This window comes from Psittacula echo (genome assembly GCF_963264785.1).
Source record: "Psittacula echo genome assembly, chromosome: 11".
Lineage (NCBI taxonomy): Eukaryota > Metazoa > Chordata > Aves > Psittaciformes > Psittacidae > Psittacula > Psittacula echo.
The window spans coordinates 9583098-9599674 of record NC_137746.1 but is presented as its reverse complement, the minus strand read 5'-3'; the positions used below and the strand labels follow the sequence as shown (position 1 = coordinate 9599674).

The 16577-nt window shown below is 44.4% G+C and overlaps 1 protein-coding gene across 4 annotated transcripts; it reads right to left on the bottom strand.

Annotated features, from left to right (window-relative positions):
* Positions 1 to 241: 241 nt before the first annotated feature.
* DRD1 (dopamine receptor D1) lies at positions 242 to 11606 on the bottom strand. Of its 4 annotated transcripts, none has more exons than XR_013957778.1 (3): positions 4749 to 5779; positions 1622 to 4030; positions 242 to 329 (listed from the first exon to the last, which is right to left on the bottom strand). XR_013957778.1 is itself a non-coding variant. In XM_080626846.1 (3 exons), the coding sequence occupies exons 2-3, from the start codon at positions 4954 to 4956 to the stop codon at positions 2667 to 2669; spliced, it is 1572 nt and encodes a 523-aa protein (XP_080482972.1). In that variant the 5' UTR covers positions 4957 to 5591; positions 11474 to 11606; the 3' UTR covers positions 895 to 2666. The 4 variants fall into 4 exon arrangements, 3 of the variants coding, with proteins under 3 accessions (XP_080482972.1, XP_080482973.1, XP_080482974.1); XM_080626846.1 differs by lacking the exon at positions 242 to 329 and adding an exon at positions 11474 to 11606 and having other exon boundaries at positions 895 to 4030; positions 4749 to 5591; XM_080626847.1 differs by lacking the exon at positions 242 to 329 and adding an exon at positions 5822 to 5933 and having other exon boundaries at positions 895 to 4030; positions 4749 to 5591.
* Positions 11607 to 16577: the final 4971 nt, after the last annotated feature.

Here is a 16577-nt window from a genome sequence, read left to right as displayed (position 1 = left end):
CTATTAGACTAAGCAGCCACAGAACTGCTTTGGCCTATGTACTTTTTAAGAAGTAAAATAGTTCCTCAAAGGTACAAAAATAATATAATCAGGCATCAGCACCATGCAAGGAAATTTTACCCAAGGAGTTAAAAAAGTCTGGAGGCAGACACGACTCCCTGCCTGCCGTCAGACCTGCTGAATTCACTGGCCAAGGGAAGTTGAAGGAGGGGAGCTGGACATCACCACAGCTCTTGCACCACTTCAGATCCCAGCTGCTGAATGTGTCACGCTGAAAATGCTTGGGGCGGAAGTGACCACATTTGCTTCTTCATTTCAAAATGAATCTGCTGACAGAGGCAAAAAAAACAAGAGAGCTGCCATAAAGAGAGGGACACTGCTGTCCCCCAGCCGCACCCACTATCTCCTCACTTCTGAAATGATTCGTTACAAAAACCAGACACCAGCCGTGGAGCTGTATCAGGCTTTGAAAAGCACTGTACAGATTTGGGGAGGGGGGGAAAGCAACAATAAAAACTTGTTATAAACCAAGTTAACTATTCTGTTACAGCAAGGCAAAAAAAATCACTGAACTAAGAGTCACCAGTAGGTCGAGCTTGAACTAGTTTTATCTAGTCACATCAAAGCACTGTGGTTGTTTCCAAACTGCTTTCAAATCCTAGTTTAGAGCAAGAGCTCAGAGGTCTCTCAGTAGAGAGGGCTTTCTCTTGCTTCTGATAAAAATTCCCATCTGCCTCATGGGTGCGATCCCAAATAAGGGCAAATGTAAAAAGAGGAACCATCACTGCCTTTAACACGATCAATACAACTACCAAAACCTAGCATTTATTTAATAAATGCAATGTAGAGAGGTTTATTTGACCTTCTGTTCACAAAATAATTTTATTATATGTATGAAAGCAGCATACAGGCAATAAAATTATGAAAACATTCACAATACATAAAGACACAGACCTGATGCAGGATGTATATAGTTCATTAGACTTTCTAGGTTTTTTTCTCTCAGTTCTCTTTTCCTGACAACACTTTTTTTTTTTTATATATGTTATGAAAAAGTTGCTCCAAAGGGTATTTTCTCCCATTCAGAAAACAAATAGCTTTCTTTGAATGCTGCTGAATATTAATACCCAATGTTCCTGTTGCTAATGTTCACTGATTGCTTTTGGCATTGCAAAGGGAAAGCAGCAGGAAAGGACAATGGAAAAGTAGCAGGTTTCCTGAATTAAACACTGGCAACTTTTTTGGAGCTCACAGGATGTGTTTGAGGTGGGGGCTGCAGTTCCATCCATATTTAGAAATGTCTTAATCCAAAATGGTAATGAGGCACTAATCCTTATTGAATGGACTATTGACATGGCAATTACTAAAATGTAATGTCCTCCTAGTATCCAAAGTAAAGCACTAGGTACCTCACTTTTTAATTCTGATACAGTAGCAGACAGACAGCACGATCCCAGTGGTACTGCAGAAATACAGATGACAATGAGGTTTAGGCATCTTTACTACCATTATAACCAATTGTGTTTGTTCAGAAAAGATATCCAAGACTTGAAATAAGAAAAGTCTGAGAAAGCTGTTTATCTTACATAAATACAAAACATTATATACTAAGAATTGTTACCTAAGAAGCTTTTCTTCTCAAATTGAATTCTTCTTAAGGTTGTAGTCATATTTAAGGTATTTACAGCTCCACAAACTTGACATTCTAGCAAAGTCTTTGTAACATGAAACTTCTGAAAAATAAATAGCAGCAATTTTTTTTTCTTTTTATTTCTATAAGGGAAGAGAATTCACAACTCAGCCAACGCCGGTCCTGTCTTTTGAAAGAAATCCCACTTAAAATAAAAAAGAAAAGCCCACAAGCAAATGAACTCAACACAGCATCAGTTTTGTTGATTCCTTCATTTCTCAGTGAGCTTCTTAACATTCCTTCATTAACACTCATTGGCCCTCCAGACTATCAAAGCTTGTAATAAAGTGCTGCCTGGTTGACTGGTCAAAATGCAGTTATGACACTCCAAAAATATCCCGTTATTTAGACATTTTAAATAACATAAATAAAGTTAGATCTGTTATAACATATGAAAAATATCAATTTAAAACAATAAATAAATAAAACCAGTATCAACATATGACCTCCCAAAGCTTTAAAAATAACCATTCTTGTTATAAGGCTCAATTATATCTTAGAAATAATTTTAAGAAGGCATTTACCTACTTTTACAATCCCTCAGTCTTTAATTATGACCTGTTCACACCCACTATCACAAGACACAGCAATCTTTTAACTTCTAGTAAACATTAATCTTTAAATACTTAACAGTTATCTTTTGCCTCATTTTAAGCTAAAATTGGTTTCTCTGTGTAGAGAAGAAGAAATATTTTCTCTGTCACTGCACTGTATCTAAATTTGTATATTTTCTTTAGTACAAACAGTACAGTTTAATTATGTATGGGTTTTTTACCAATTTTCAGTTATTTTTCCTGTTTGTTGTTAAAAATGTTAAATTTGCTTTGAATGATAGGAAAATTAATTCTGGGCTTGGTGTAAATGCGTAGTTCTCCCTAGAGCTTAGTTTCTTGACAAAAAATCTTGGCTTTTGGGGGGGATTTTTTAAGATTATTACAATATATACTATTGGGTCTTGCTGAATAAACCTTACTGTTCAGGTTTTATGCTGCCCATTTTGTGTAATGGGATTTATCTTTTCCAAAGAAACATCAGCTTCATAATCCAAGATACCCGACAGTGCTGGAGACATTTTCTCCAAGGTCTTAGATAGTTCACCCTCTTCTTCCTTTTTGAGAGGTTCTTCTTCTGGACAGATAATTGCATGTGGAATCAGATAAACCAGATTAGACTCTTTGGGGCTGGACCCTTTGGGCTCGTGTTGGCTCGAAAAAACAACTGCTCCATTATTGTTAATACTAACAGTCTCTATAGCATTGCCAGACAGAGGGCAGAGCCTGTAGCATCCCAGCAGGGTCGAAAATGCCTTGCGGAAATCAGCATTGAAGGCATAAATGATGGGGTTGAGGGAAGAATTAGCCCATCCAAACCAAACAAAAACATCAAAGGTGGTGGAATTAATGCAGAAGGCTTCTGCTCCCTTGGACGGTTCAGTAGGCTCACAGAAGGGAATCATGCAGTTCAATACAAAAAATGGCAACCAGCAACACACAAACACCCCCATGATCACTGACAAAGTCTTTAAAACCTTCGTTTCCCTCTTGAAGGACATTTTGAAGTTGCTCTCTGGTTGATGGCAGTCCATACTGCTTCTGTTGCCACTCGTGGTATGGCAGTTCTTGGCATGCACTGCTGCTCTCTCCAAAGCTGAGATGCGTCGTATTTGCTTCTGAGCAATTCGGTATATCCTTGTGTAAGTTACTATCATGATGGCCACAGGTATATAGAAGCTAATTAGAGAAGAGGAGATGGCATACATCCTGTTTAGGCTAGAATCACAGTTGTCCATGCCTTCATCTTCTAAGCTGGAATTCAGGTCCAAAACACTTGTGGTTGTAGCCTTGTGCCAGTTCAGTTGCACGGGGATGAAGGAAATCAACACGGACAAAGTCCATGCCACGCTGATCAGGATGAAGGCTGCCTTGGGGGTCATTTTCCTCTCGTACCTAAATGGGCTGGAGATGGCCCAGTATCTGTCCACACTAATGACGCAGAGATTTAAGATGGAAGCTGTTGAGCACATAATATCAAAGGCCACCCAGATGTTGCAAAATGAACCAAAAGGCCAGAAACCAGCAATCTCAGCCACAGCTTTCCAAGGCATGACCAAAACTGCCACTAAGAGATCTGACACGGCCAAGGAGATGACAAAGAAGTTGGTCACCTTGGACCTGAGGTGGCGAAACCTAATGACAGCTGCACACACCAGTGTGTTTCCCAGCAATGTGGAGAGGATCAGTAGTGAGAGGAAGCAGCCTGTGAGGATCCGAAAGGAAGAGTCCCTTTCCACCAGCAACCCTTCCCCGTCCATAGTGGTGTTGTTCCAAGTCATAGTTTCTCCTGAGGGAAAATTATACCATGATTTTCATGATGACATCAGCTCCTTTCCTTGCAGAGATCAGAGATATCAGACGTCCATTAATTACTCATCAACAGACCGACCAAAGGTCCCTTTTTGCGGTCCCTTCGCCCCCAGATGGACTGCACTCACTTTGAGTCACCCTGAACAACACTGAAAGCTCTGTGAGCAGGAATTCAAAATGCACAAATACAGTCCACCCTACAGACAGGTTTTTTCAAGCAATCCCTTCAGAAACACACTGCACCACCCCAGCATAAAGCAGCCTACTTCAGACAGCTCACCTGCAAATATTCTGCTGCTGTCCTCTGCAAATACACCCCCCACACACAAAAGAAATCACTTTTCCATGCTTGCATATATTCCCACGAAAATAGGCTATTGATAGAGTGTTTCCAGTGTCCAATGCACTAGCCCTTCATATTTACTGAAGCGTATTATATGAGGTGCTTTTTCTATAGCTTCCTAAATGTCTCACTGATGAAACACTCCATCCTTCCTCCCAGTACACTCCCGTGACAAAACGCATCAGTTCTCTGTCTCTGGGCAGCTCAGAAAGCAATTCTTCACTTTGTTTCAAACTGTTTTACACTTCCAAGGCAAAGAAAATAAACATAGAGGAGGTGTGTTTTAAAGGTTTTCTGTAAGCAGTAGCTCAGGTTATTTAGTTTTATTTAAACGAGAAATGCTGGCTCCTACCTTTCACCTCTGACTCTGTTTGCTCTGGGGTGCAGGGCTGTCTCTCCTCCTCTTTTAGTTTTGGAATTGCATAGCAAATCTTATACACAAAACTAACACAGAAGCATTGCATTGCATCAGGTGCATGTGGGGGGTGAGGGGGTGGTGTCCCTGAAAGTGCAGATTGGCAGTGGAGAAGTAAAACCAGGAGCCAGCAGAGCTGGACCATGAGGAGTTAGTTTTCAGGACAGCAGCAGCTCTGTGCTGTTGGACCATGCTTGATGGACCCCACCGGTGTGTGTCCAGTTGCCTCCATCCCTCGGCCCCTGCCCATCACTCTGCAAACTCTGCTGTCTGGATCAGTCCTAGTCGCACTTTGTACATCCCGTCGAAGCAGCACGTTGGGGCAAATCATTCCAGGCAAAAGGCACGGTATTCCCAACACTGGCCAGGGCCGACTTCCAGTTCTTTCCTCTGTCTTTCAGTGGAAGGAGAAAGAAGAGCGAGAGGAGAAGCGGAGTGAGCTCCCCTGTGCCACGGCGCGGGCTGCGGGCTCCTCTTCCAGCGGGAACAATTCGCTTTAACACTCCACTGCCCGGTTATAGCTCTCCACAACTGCCCCGGAATAATCCCATCTCCTGCTCTGCGGGGCTGCGCTCCGGGGATCGGGTCCAGTTTTCACCATGCTTTTTCCGTCTCAGCAAGGCGCAGGCGGGGGCAGCTCCTCACGCTCTCCCGCAGCCCGCCCCGGGCCGCGCATCCCCGGTGCCTGGGGGGCCCGACGGCAAAGGCTTCCTCCTGCCCGGGGCAGGGCTCGGCAGCATCGCCCCTCCAGGAAAGGTCTGTCCGCCCGGCGTGTCCTTCCTAAGGGATTAAGAAAGGGAAAGACAGACATGGAGGCGCGCAGCGGGCAAAAAGCAACACCCCTTCGCCTCCTCTAACATCTTCATTCGAGCGCAGCTTCTTCTAGGCAGCCTCTCCCAGGTTTTCTGCCTTCCCGGTGAAAAACGTCCCGACCGGGCAGGCAGCCGGGGCGAGAGCCGCAGCCGGGCTCCTGGAACGGCTCTCCTAGAGTTTAAGGCAAACGGGATTACTTTTTTCCGTCCCGAGGTCCGGGACTCACGCGTCGCTGCCGATGCCCGGGCTCTGCGAGCCTGATGAGCTCAGTCGGTTGATGCAGAAAGTAAGTACCGGCACCTAACTTCGGGCTGGGCGATGCTCAGGAGGCGGGACGCGGTTTCCCCGACACCCCGGAGAGCAGCGCTATCCCGGGGCACCCTCGGGAAGGGGGGGGGGGGGGGGGGTTGGACGCCTCCCGTTGCGGCAAGGAAGGGGCGGCGAGCGCGGCGGTACTCACGGGCGCGGCGGGGAGGGCCGGGCTGGCGGCGGGATGCATCCAAAGCTCCGCGCTGCTCCGCGCCGCCCCTCCACCGCCTTGGCGCAGCCCCCGCGCCCCCGCGGCTCCCGGCGCAGCCGCGGCCACCGGGCTCCCTCTCCTGGGCGGCCGCGGCCCCGCGCCCCGCCGCGCCAACCGGCGAAGCAGCTTCAGGGCCCGGGCTGGTGACAGCGGCGAAGGGCATCGCTATCTCAGCGGGCAGGCAGGGAGGGAACGGGGAAACAGTCACATGCGGCTGCCTGGGGACCCGCGTCCTGACGGACTTGTTCCAGATCAGGCGAGGGGACAGGGGAGGGACGAACTGGCTCCAGGCACCCCCTGATGGCAACGGGGAGTTTGGGGCAGCTGGCTCTGTGTCTGCAGAGAAAATGGTTCAATAAACCGCCGTCCTTGCAAGCAAAAAACTGCCACACTTTTTCCACCCTTGTTTTGTCCTTTGCAAAAAGCCTGCCGGTTCGGTATTAAGCATCAAAACCAGAAAGGTTATCCTCAAATCCCTTCTCTCCCCAAAAGGGTTTTCTCTTTCTTACCTCAGCCACAACAGGCAAGGACAGGTGAACATGCTGATTTGTAAGTTGCTACACTTGCTTTGATATTTTGCTCAAAAAAAAAAGGGGGAAAATGAAGATAAAAGACGTCATAGGGAGGTTAAAAACCTCCTAGAAGAGCAACTAACCTGTCAAGATTAATTTCATGGCGTTTGGCACTACTGAAGTTGCTTTTGTGCCATCTGTATTTTTTCATAGTATCACTTAAAGCAGACTCAGAGCTCAGCTAACCCTGACTAGCTAACTCTTATTCTCCTTTCCCCCTCTCATTCTCTTTTTTCTTCTTCTTTTTAGCTGCTTCTCAGCAAGTTCTCATTCCCCCCTTCTTATCATCCTGTTCTTTAACCATCATTCAACCCCAGAGGAGGGGAAAAATAGACAAGGAAATGATTCCTGGACTGTTTCCTCATAGAGATATCTAATGAAACTCCCTGTGAGTTTTCTTTTTCTATTTTCAAGATTCCTTTCTTTCTTTCCGTTCTCCTTCAAGCACAACTCAGGAGAGGTTTAGTGCATGATACTTATTTTATGAAAACGTAGCATGCTCCTGGTTTTTGGGAAAAACCTGAGGCTGAGGGGAAACACCAGGGTAAGAAGTCACTGAGCATATTTTATTTGTGACAACTTTCAGAGGCTCCCCCAAAATCCCTTTCAACCACAGCCATCCTCGATTATTCCAGTAGAAATCACAGCTCCAGAGTACACAAATGGCACAATCTTTGAGGCATACTGGAGAGAAACACCAAGGTACACGTTGCAGAGAAGAGAGCAGTCTGTTCTCAATCATCTGCTTATTGTCTCATTAAGCAAACTCTGCTTTTCAGCTCATTTTTGCTGAGGAGTAGCCTTTTGTGGGGAAGAGGCTGAATTCAGCATTGGAAGATCTTAATGCTGTTCACGTAAATGAGGGTTTAAAACTCTGATTTGAACCTGACATAAGAAAAAAGCCTTTTAGCTTCCTACTCACAGCAGCCTATGAGAATCTCATGGTCCTTATCAGTCTGGCAATTCCAGTACCTGGTTCAGAAGTCAGCACCTCTGCCCTGTCTCATCTAAGTCTGCATGGCCAGCTCAGGGCTACCCATGAGGTCCAGCTCCACCAAGGCCGTATGAGTGCAGCAAAGCCCCTCAAGAGTTGTACAGGTTTCAGACACCAGTGTTTCATGCAGGGCACCCTGCTGTGCTCATTTGCCACTTCAGCTCATTTGCACACTTTTAAAACTTTCATGACTTTATAGTCATACCCAGGTGAGGAGCAAAAGTGAAAGCCATTAAGCCACAGTGAGGATTTAGGTAAATTTAGTGATGGGACGAGGCAGCCAATTGCCATGGCTCTGGGAGCCAGGTATACAAAGTACAGGGTGCATTTTCCTTTAGCTGCTCTCAGGCTAACCTGCCTCCAGCCAGCACAAGGGTCAGCTCTTGTCCAGGTTGGGACTTGCCTAAAAATGCCTGCAACAGGACAAGGGTGCAGGTGTTTCCTGGAGATTCAGAAACACGAACAGAGTTTGTTTAGTTCTCCCTGAGTACCCACATAAAACAGCTGCTTAGCTTTATTTAATGCTTTTCAATCATTACTAACTGATGCTGGAACCAAAGCAATGCCCAGAAAAGGAAGGCTTTTGTGCTTTCGTGGCCTGCAAGGCACCTGCTGCTCCCAGGAGACTCTGATTGGAAAAAGTCCTATTTGGAATCTATAAAGATTTAAAAATATAAATACTCAGTAGCACCTTGATCCAAATGATCCTCTTCCAAACAGTAATTAGCTACTGGAAGACAAAGTCAGAGTTGAACAAAATCCAAATATTGCATTCAGAGATAAACATGCATTAATCTATAAAACAGCACACATATTAGAGCTGGACAAAGGCAGCCTAACTTAGACAATAATATTACAGTATGTGGATACAAATTGTATTCACATCACTCTCAGGATGACTTTTTGAGTCTGCATGCATGCGATTTATTAAACATGAAATCAGCTGAGGCATGTTAGCAGAAATAATGTCTAAAAGAGCTGTCAGGTTTCTAAATAACTGGTTATAATAATAAGCCAAGATAACTTTAGCCTCAGTTTCACCCTCTCAGAATAATTAACAGTTCCTGGAAATTGAGCAACAGCTACGAACTCTCTTAAAGATCAGTAAAGCACACTGGTTAAATTGATATTATCATGTTGGGCATTCCACAGGGAAAACCGCAGTAGTGAGTACAAAAGTACAGAGCAAAGAGTAGCAGCAGACAAAACTATTACTTTGCTGCTAAAATAAAACCATCTCCAAGGATCTCAAGCTCATTCTTGAATGATAAAGATACACCAGTGAGGAGAAAGGATCAGTGAGATAAATGATTTCTAGTCCCCAAATACTGACAGAAGGCATTCAATACATTCAGTATTGAATGTGAGTGGGTTTTTTGACTGTACATTATAGGCATGTCCATCCACAGCTGGACTTTACAGTCTGGGGAATTCAGTAGGTCTGATCTCAAAAAGCACATCAGCGCCCTCGTTAATGTTGACTTCTGAACTATTTCCAGTGGCAACCAGTGTACAAACCATCCCTGGGTATCAGGTCACTGGTGAAGTGTGTGCAGAAGTCTGGACACTGACAGGGAAAAGGAAAAAGCAGAAACAGAAACATCATGTATGAAAGTCTGTAAACAACTCATTTGAGGCAGCGAGTTCAGGCAGAGGCAGAGCTGGACACAGAGAGTAATGAAAGTAGGATATAAATAGGAAGGATTTGTCGGACAGTGCTGCTGGTTCTCAGGATCTGGAGCTGATGCACTGGCTGCTCATGAGGCATCGCTGCTCCTCCAGCATGCCCCCTCCCTGGTACATTGGTGCTTGACTATCGGAACACAGCCCCAGCCCCAGCCAGGAGAGCCAATCTCCATTCCAGGGCCACAGTGGAAGCCTGCAGAAAGGGTTTCTGCTCTGCAGGAGATCAGGCAGCACACCCTCAGAAAGCAGCCTTGTGTCTGCAGGACTCTGCGCATACAAGCTTCAGGAGTGGTGGAAACCTGTAACGTAGCTGTTCAAAAAGGGAAAGGAACAGTGTTCCGCTCCCATCCCCATTCCTGCTCAAAGCGCATTCATGCCCTGTACCCTTTTTCCTCCCTTGTCTGTAATCCCTCTATACACTTGCAGCACAAACCCAGAGCAAAACTGGTTGGTGTCAGCTGTAACCCCCCAGATTTTACAACAAAATGGGCTCTTTTTAGAGAGAAGTGGAAGACAAGACAGAAATACCCAACCCGCGACCAGGGAGCCAAGCAGAAGCTGTCATCTAAACACACATCTAATCCCCAGCTTCCTGCCATGTAGGAGCCATGGGTAATTTAAGCTTGGCATGATGCAGCCAATAACTGTGTTCTTTAACAGACAGAGTTTATGCAGTGATTTTTTTAATGGGGTTTTTCCAGTTCCACCCACTAACTCCCATAGGACCGGAGACAGAAAAGTTTTCCACAATGAACACTTGGAGTGACCCTTCCTCTCGCATCTCGAACTGCTCCATCAAACCAAAAGACATTAGTGGATCTTAAATAACCCTGGAAATCCCTCAAACAGGGAAACACAACATCTTCCCCTCCCTTCTCTTTATGAGATTCCCATCTGCCACAGATATGGGGTAGAAGAGGGATTACTGCCCTGCCAACACTTCCCTCCGGAGTGGGTAGAGAGCCAAACTGCAGAGGATGATGAGAATAAATTATAGCTGAGAGGAGAGGAGTGCTCTAAGGAACGAAAAATGCTTCCTGTGACTGCCTCATCCCTGCAGCATGGCAGAACAGTGCCAGAAAATCCACAGCAAACCAACAAGACTCCGCCTTTAAAACCTAATTTAAACCAACAAATACAAAATATCTGAAAAGTCCTGATGATTTCACTGATAAATGTAGACATTCATTGTACTGCTGAATTTTATATACTAATCCATGTACATAAAAACCCTACACAGCTGATTGCTGAGGACCTGCTACATGAAATAGCAAATAAACTAGTAAATCAACACAAAACTAACACAGGCTGGGCCACTGCCTCCCAATTTGTGCTCTATTTCCATATGCATGTATTTTTTTAATACGTATATCTTGCATTATTTCTTTCACTCCGCACTGGATGGACATTTTAGGCCCTCAGAAAAATTGAATATATGAATCAAAAGGAAAGTCACAGAAAAAATGACAGCACTTTGAATGTTAAAGATGGCTTTGACATATTAATTAGCATCTCAGAAATGAAATAAAGCCAGTGATACAGAATGATTCATTAGAACAAAATTAATCTGAGAAATAATTAATTCTGAGTGGATGGATAAAAAGATTACAAAGAGATATATTAGCAGCAAAACTCTTCACAGATGAGCGCGACAGTGATTTCTAGCAACCATGGATGAGACTGCAGATAATACAGTTTTCTTAGCAGATGGCTTGGTAGGTGGCACTCTTCCCTCCTAAGCTGTTATTACAGATTTACTCCTGAGCTGCATGCCAGCATAAAATGGATCCTTCCCCATATTGCAGCCCAGCCCTGATTGATGGATGGAGAAGAGCTTTTTATCTTCTACCAGCAGATTTTAAGGTGTTCTGGTGCAGTATGTGTGATGATGAAGCTTATGTTTGGTACCTATATGAGCTCATTTCCCCTAAAGGTTAGAGGAGCAAGTGAGTAGGAATTTGCACTACAGTTGGTTATTAAGTCTACATTACTGCACATCCAACATGGTCAGGCTCCAGAGCCCTTCCATCGGCAGGCTACAAATCCTGGAAGTAAAGATAATGAAACTGATACTTACCAAAAACATGGAAGCTGATACTGCACAGAGCACCACTTCTTGCTCATAGTGAAGACCAACAGAAGCATTCTGCATCTGCTCTACAGGGAGCCACAGGAGCCAACTGCTCTGCCAGGGATGCTCAGTCTCTGTGAGGGGGGCATGGTGCCCACACAGGAATGCAGTGGGTCCAGCTATAGTAGACAGGGTCAACCACCAGTCCAGCAATGACCAGACCACTCCAAATGTCCCAGTTCTGGAGCTGTGCTGTCTCAGGCAGCATTTTCCCCTCTGCAGCTTCCCAGACAACCCTGCTGCTGTTGCAGTGTTGCAGCTGTATCAACCAAGGTCTCACCTTCAGGTTCTGGGATTGACTTGTTATCGGAGGCAAGGTGCTGGTTGTCAAAGTCCTTACCAAATCACACAGTCTGTGCTTGATGGCAGTCAGAAATGTTCCAAAAATTCAATAAAACACTAGAACAATATCCCAAACAAGAATCCACACTAGGGTCTAAACTTTAGGTTGCTTCACTCCTTCTGCCATAACCTTCAATCAAACTTTTGAAAAACGCAGTGATCTGACTGAATTAATCCAGTCTATGATATTATCCCAAATACGCTTTTACCTTAGCTCATCTATTTTCGTGTTCCAGCCTCTATGCCTGTTCCACCACATCAGACAGGACTGTTTCTTCCCAGCAACATAGGCAACGTCTCACTCTTTGCTGCCTGCCTCAAAGCCCTTGGCTTTTCCCTGCCCTGTGTAGCAAAGAGTTGTTGCTCTGACAGTCTCTAACAGACAGTACTTTTCCAGGCTGGAAGTATTCCCAAGTTTCATCATCTATTTCTCAAAGTCTGTCTCAAGGTCAGAGGCTTTCCAAGTCAACAAGTGCCTCCTGCTCCCTCCACACAAAGCTCATGTGCTCAGGGCTGAGCTTAGTGTGAGTTGAGGCCCACCAACACAGGCATTCAGTGTCTCTTCCTCAGTCCATCAAACCAGTCCTTTCCATTTAGGAGAGGTTAAAATCAGGGATGTCTTGTTCAATTTATGTTTCAGGAAAGGCTATGGGATCCAATCCTATCTACTTTCTGGTTTCTCTTTTTACCCTGTTCTTTACAATGACTGATTTTCTCCTGTGCTTTTCTTAGCACTACTTTCTACATACTTCTCCCAGGTCTTTAGGCGCTACAGGTGTACAGCTGGAGCAGGACTTTTCCACTGCTTTCTTGCATTTTTCTACATCCAATGATGGCACAATTGGCAGCAGAGCACTCTAACATGGTGCATAAGGGGATTTCCCTGAGCTGGGAGAGGAGGTGAGTGGGTTGAGGAGTAGGGACTGAGAGACAGACTACTGGAATTGCATCCTGCCTTCCCTGAGACAGCCCAACAGGATGCATGACACAGAGGATTCCCTAACCCCTCCACCTGAATGAACACAGTGATTTAAGGGATGAGGACAATGCTGACAAGCTCCTGCCTGGCACAGCTGGTGTGTCTCCTCCGTGACTACCCCACCATTCCAGGTGCTGTTCCACAATAGGTATGAGGCTCTGCATGTGGAACCAAACAATACCAAGGACAATGGTTCATCTAGCATGGAGATGTTACTGAGGTTAAGTCAGCCTACACCCTACAAAACTGCTTCCATAAAGAAAGATATGACATTGACATAGGAGACTCCCTTCTGATGGGAACAGAGAACCACTATGCTGACCAGATCCACTTCTTAGGGGAGTCTTCTGCCTCCCTTAGGCTTGGGTTAAAGACATGAAGAGAAGGGTTTCTATCCTGGTATAGCCCTCCGATTATTATCCATTATTGATCTCTCAATGAAGTTGCAACAAGAAGTGTGAGAGCAATCGAGAGACTTGTGATCTCTGGGAACGTCCCCACAGGCATTCTAGGAATTTCCACCCAGCTTTTAGGAAATTGCATATTGCTTTCTGGGAAGTGTTCCCATTGCTTTCTAAGCATTTCATTCACCTTCCTAGAAGTTTACCTTCACTTTCTAGGAATTTCCAGCTGCTTTCAAGAAATCCCTAACGCTCTTTAGAAATTTCCTTGATGCTTTCTAGCAATTGTGTACTACTTAGAGGAATTCTCTTCTGCATTCCAGGGGCTCCCTTCTGCTCTTTAGAGATTTCCCACAGCTTTTTAGGGACTGTATATTTCTTCTAGGATTCCTCCATTGCTTCATGGCAATTCCTCCTTACTTCATTAGCAATTCTTTCCAGCTTTCTAGGATTTTGCAGCCAACTTTCTTGGAATTCACATTTTGCTTTCGTGGAGTTCCCCATGCACGCAGACTTCTAGGAATTCAGTTCTGCTTTCTAAGAATATCCTATAATTTTCTAGGAGTTCCCTGTAGCTTTCTTGGCATCTTGCATGGTTTTCCAGACATTTTCCATGCCTTTCTAGGAATGTTCTGCTGCTATGAATTTCTCCTTGCTCTCTAGGCATTTCTATCAGCTTTCCAGGTATATCTATCATGTTGTGGCATAGTGCTAAGTGTTGTTCCATGCTGTTTGTGCCATTGCATGCTATTTCATGTTGTGGCATGCTCTATGCTACTCTGAGTTGCCCTGTGGTATCTTGTTTTGTCATATGTTCTGCTGGTACAGCTTGTTCTCATCTGTTTGCTCATGTTGCTCCATGCCTTCCCGTGTTGTTGTGGCATGCACCTGTATGTCACCCTCTGCCTCTGCTGTCAGAGGTTATCAAGTGCCATCCTATGTTGCTGCAGGAATAAATATTTTGACAGTGAATGTTTTTAATCGTTCTTTTCAAAAGCCACTGGAAAGATTCAGGAGGTGAAAGTATCAGAAGTCTGCAACATCTGGTCCCTAGAGGGTGATGAAAAAAATCTGTTAAGCCTGGTTGAAGCAGTTGTGAGATCCTGTGGCTGTTCCCTGTGCTGGGATGGTGCCACACCTCCTATTGCCCCCATACTACATCCATAGCTGCATATCAACAGATTAGTTTGCCTCATCAAATGTCTTGCTGCTGACAGCAGTTAGCACAGATGCTTCAGGGCATGAACAATCCCACAAGAGACATTTATAAAATAGCCATATCATAGAGGCAATGCCTTCCTAATTGGCTCGAAAAGAGGGTTTATCCCTTTAAATGTAGCTTTATGTCCCTTCTAAATGTAGATTGTCTCTTCATGTTCATTCCCTTCCAGTCTTATCTGATATAACTGTGTATCTAGATAAATAGGAAAATTGGATCTGCATTATTTTAGCTTGACACAGTATATATAGCATGAGTAACCTAAAATTGGGTTCAAATATTGCAGATGGAGCCAAAACCTTTAACTGATTTTGTAAGTAATCCTCTATTAGCTTATATAAGGGTTTCATTACAATTTATATTGCCAAAAAGTGTAGTGGTACTTGTCTGTTTGACCAAATTTCCCTAGAGAATAGTTTATTCATTATCAGCTAAGACTGAGAAAACAGGGTGGTGGGTTTCGTAATACTGACTCAGAAATCTCAGAAATCCCTTCCTCATGTACAGAAACAGTCTTTGAACTTAATGGCCATCCCGACTGTACTGACATCCCCTCCAGTCTGGGGTTTGGATTTTCTGCATAAAATTAATGTACAGTAAGTCAGTAGACCATAGGAAATGCTGTATATAAATGGTTCACCTTGCCCAATATTCTGCTCCTGATAGCAAAACCCAGCACAAGGTCTTCTCAGGCACCTCCCATCAAGTGTGCATGAATAGTTCCCAGAAATGTCTCTGGTTTCTTCTGGGAAACCCCTGATAACAGCCAGCTTGGTGCCAAAGCCAGTTCCTAACATCATCTTCCAGAGCCAGCAGATGAATACACCCCAGTTCCTTGCGCTGCACCTTCAGGGCTGTCACCACACATTATTTCCCACCTGCTCTACAACTACTTTTTCATGGAGCAGAAAAGCCTTGACATATCCTACGCTTGCCTTTGCTCTCCTTGACTGCAGTTTATGATCCAAGGTTGTGGAAAACCTGGTCCTGCAGTGCCACTTACTGGACTTTTATGTTAATAAAAGGAATGTGCAGCAGCTCTTTGTTTTTCTCAGTTGATTCCCAGTGCCAATTTGAAATGGTAAAAAAAATAAAAAGTATTCATGTCCAATGTAAATATTATGAATACAGGCAAGCGAGGTAAAGCTCATTTCTTATATGAGGCAGTAATTGTAGAGGAACAGAAATCCTTCTTTTCTGGTCAGCGTAGGGAAGAATTTGCCTTGTAATAGTCTGAGAATTCTTCCAAGTGGAAACACACAGATGGTTAAATTCATCGTTCAACATATGCAAAGGATTGAATGTACATCTGGAGTTTTGCAGGGGTCTTATTAATGTATTCTTTAGGAAATAAGGAAACTGAAAAGAATGCTTCTACAGGAGGTGGGGTAGGGCTTATTTCATTAATCCAGTCACAGTCTCTGCACACATGCTTAGTATTTCTATATTACCATTAGTACTTGCACTGTGATTTAACCAGCAAGATACTACACTCTGCATGAACCTTAAGAAAACACACCCTTGAGCTTATAAATGAGGCACTGACCAAGCTACATGTAATTGGTTGCATAGGACAGTCTGTGTAAGAGTATTTGGAGAGACAAGGACTTCTGAAGAACAAATCTGCAATACTCAGCTGTAGATCAGTATGCTCAAAGCCACCTTCTGTGGTCTGTCCCTCCTGATCTTCCAAGGCAGAGAGCTGGCTGGAGACCTCAGCAGCCCCTCCAGCCCATTCACCTGACCTTCCTGCTCATGGAGGGCACTGATGGAATCAGTAACCAGGTTTCATCTCAGAATGGAAGCAGGATCAAGCCAAAACATACACCCTGATCTGGGAGCTGGCACATCCTCTTGGATTCTGCAGTTTTCAATATTTGAAAACATCTTGGCACGAAGATTAGTGCAAAGAAACACATGTAGCCAGAGGTTAGATATTCTTTGTGACGACCCACATTCACCCAGTTGCTTCCAGATTTGTTGCCTATGAGCAATTGTTGGTTGGCCAGAGCCATATCAAGACTTTTCAGGATTCATGGAAAAAAATTAGATTCGTTTCTCAGCGATGGGAGAAATGACTAGTCTGGTGAAAGAGAAGTTACATAGCTG

Excerpts from the sequence above, each read along its gene's own strand:
- DRD1 (XM_080626846.1), bottom strand. The coding sequence starts at position 4,956 with ATGGTCCAGCTCTGCTGGCTCCTGGTTTTACTTCTCCACTGCCAATCT. Across the intron at positions 4,031-4,748 it reads AACAGAGTCAGAGGTGAAAG|GAGAAACTATGACTTGGAAC; the intron begins GTAGGAGCCAGC and ends ATTTTCCCTCAG.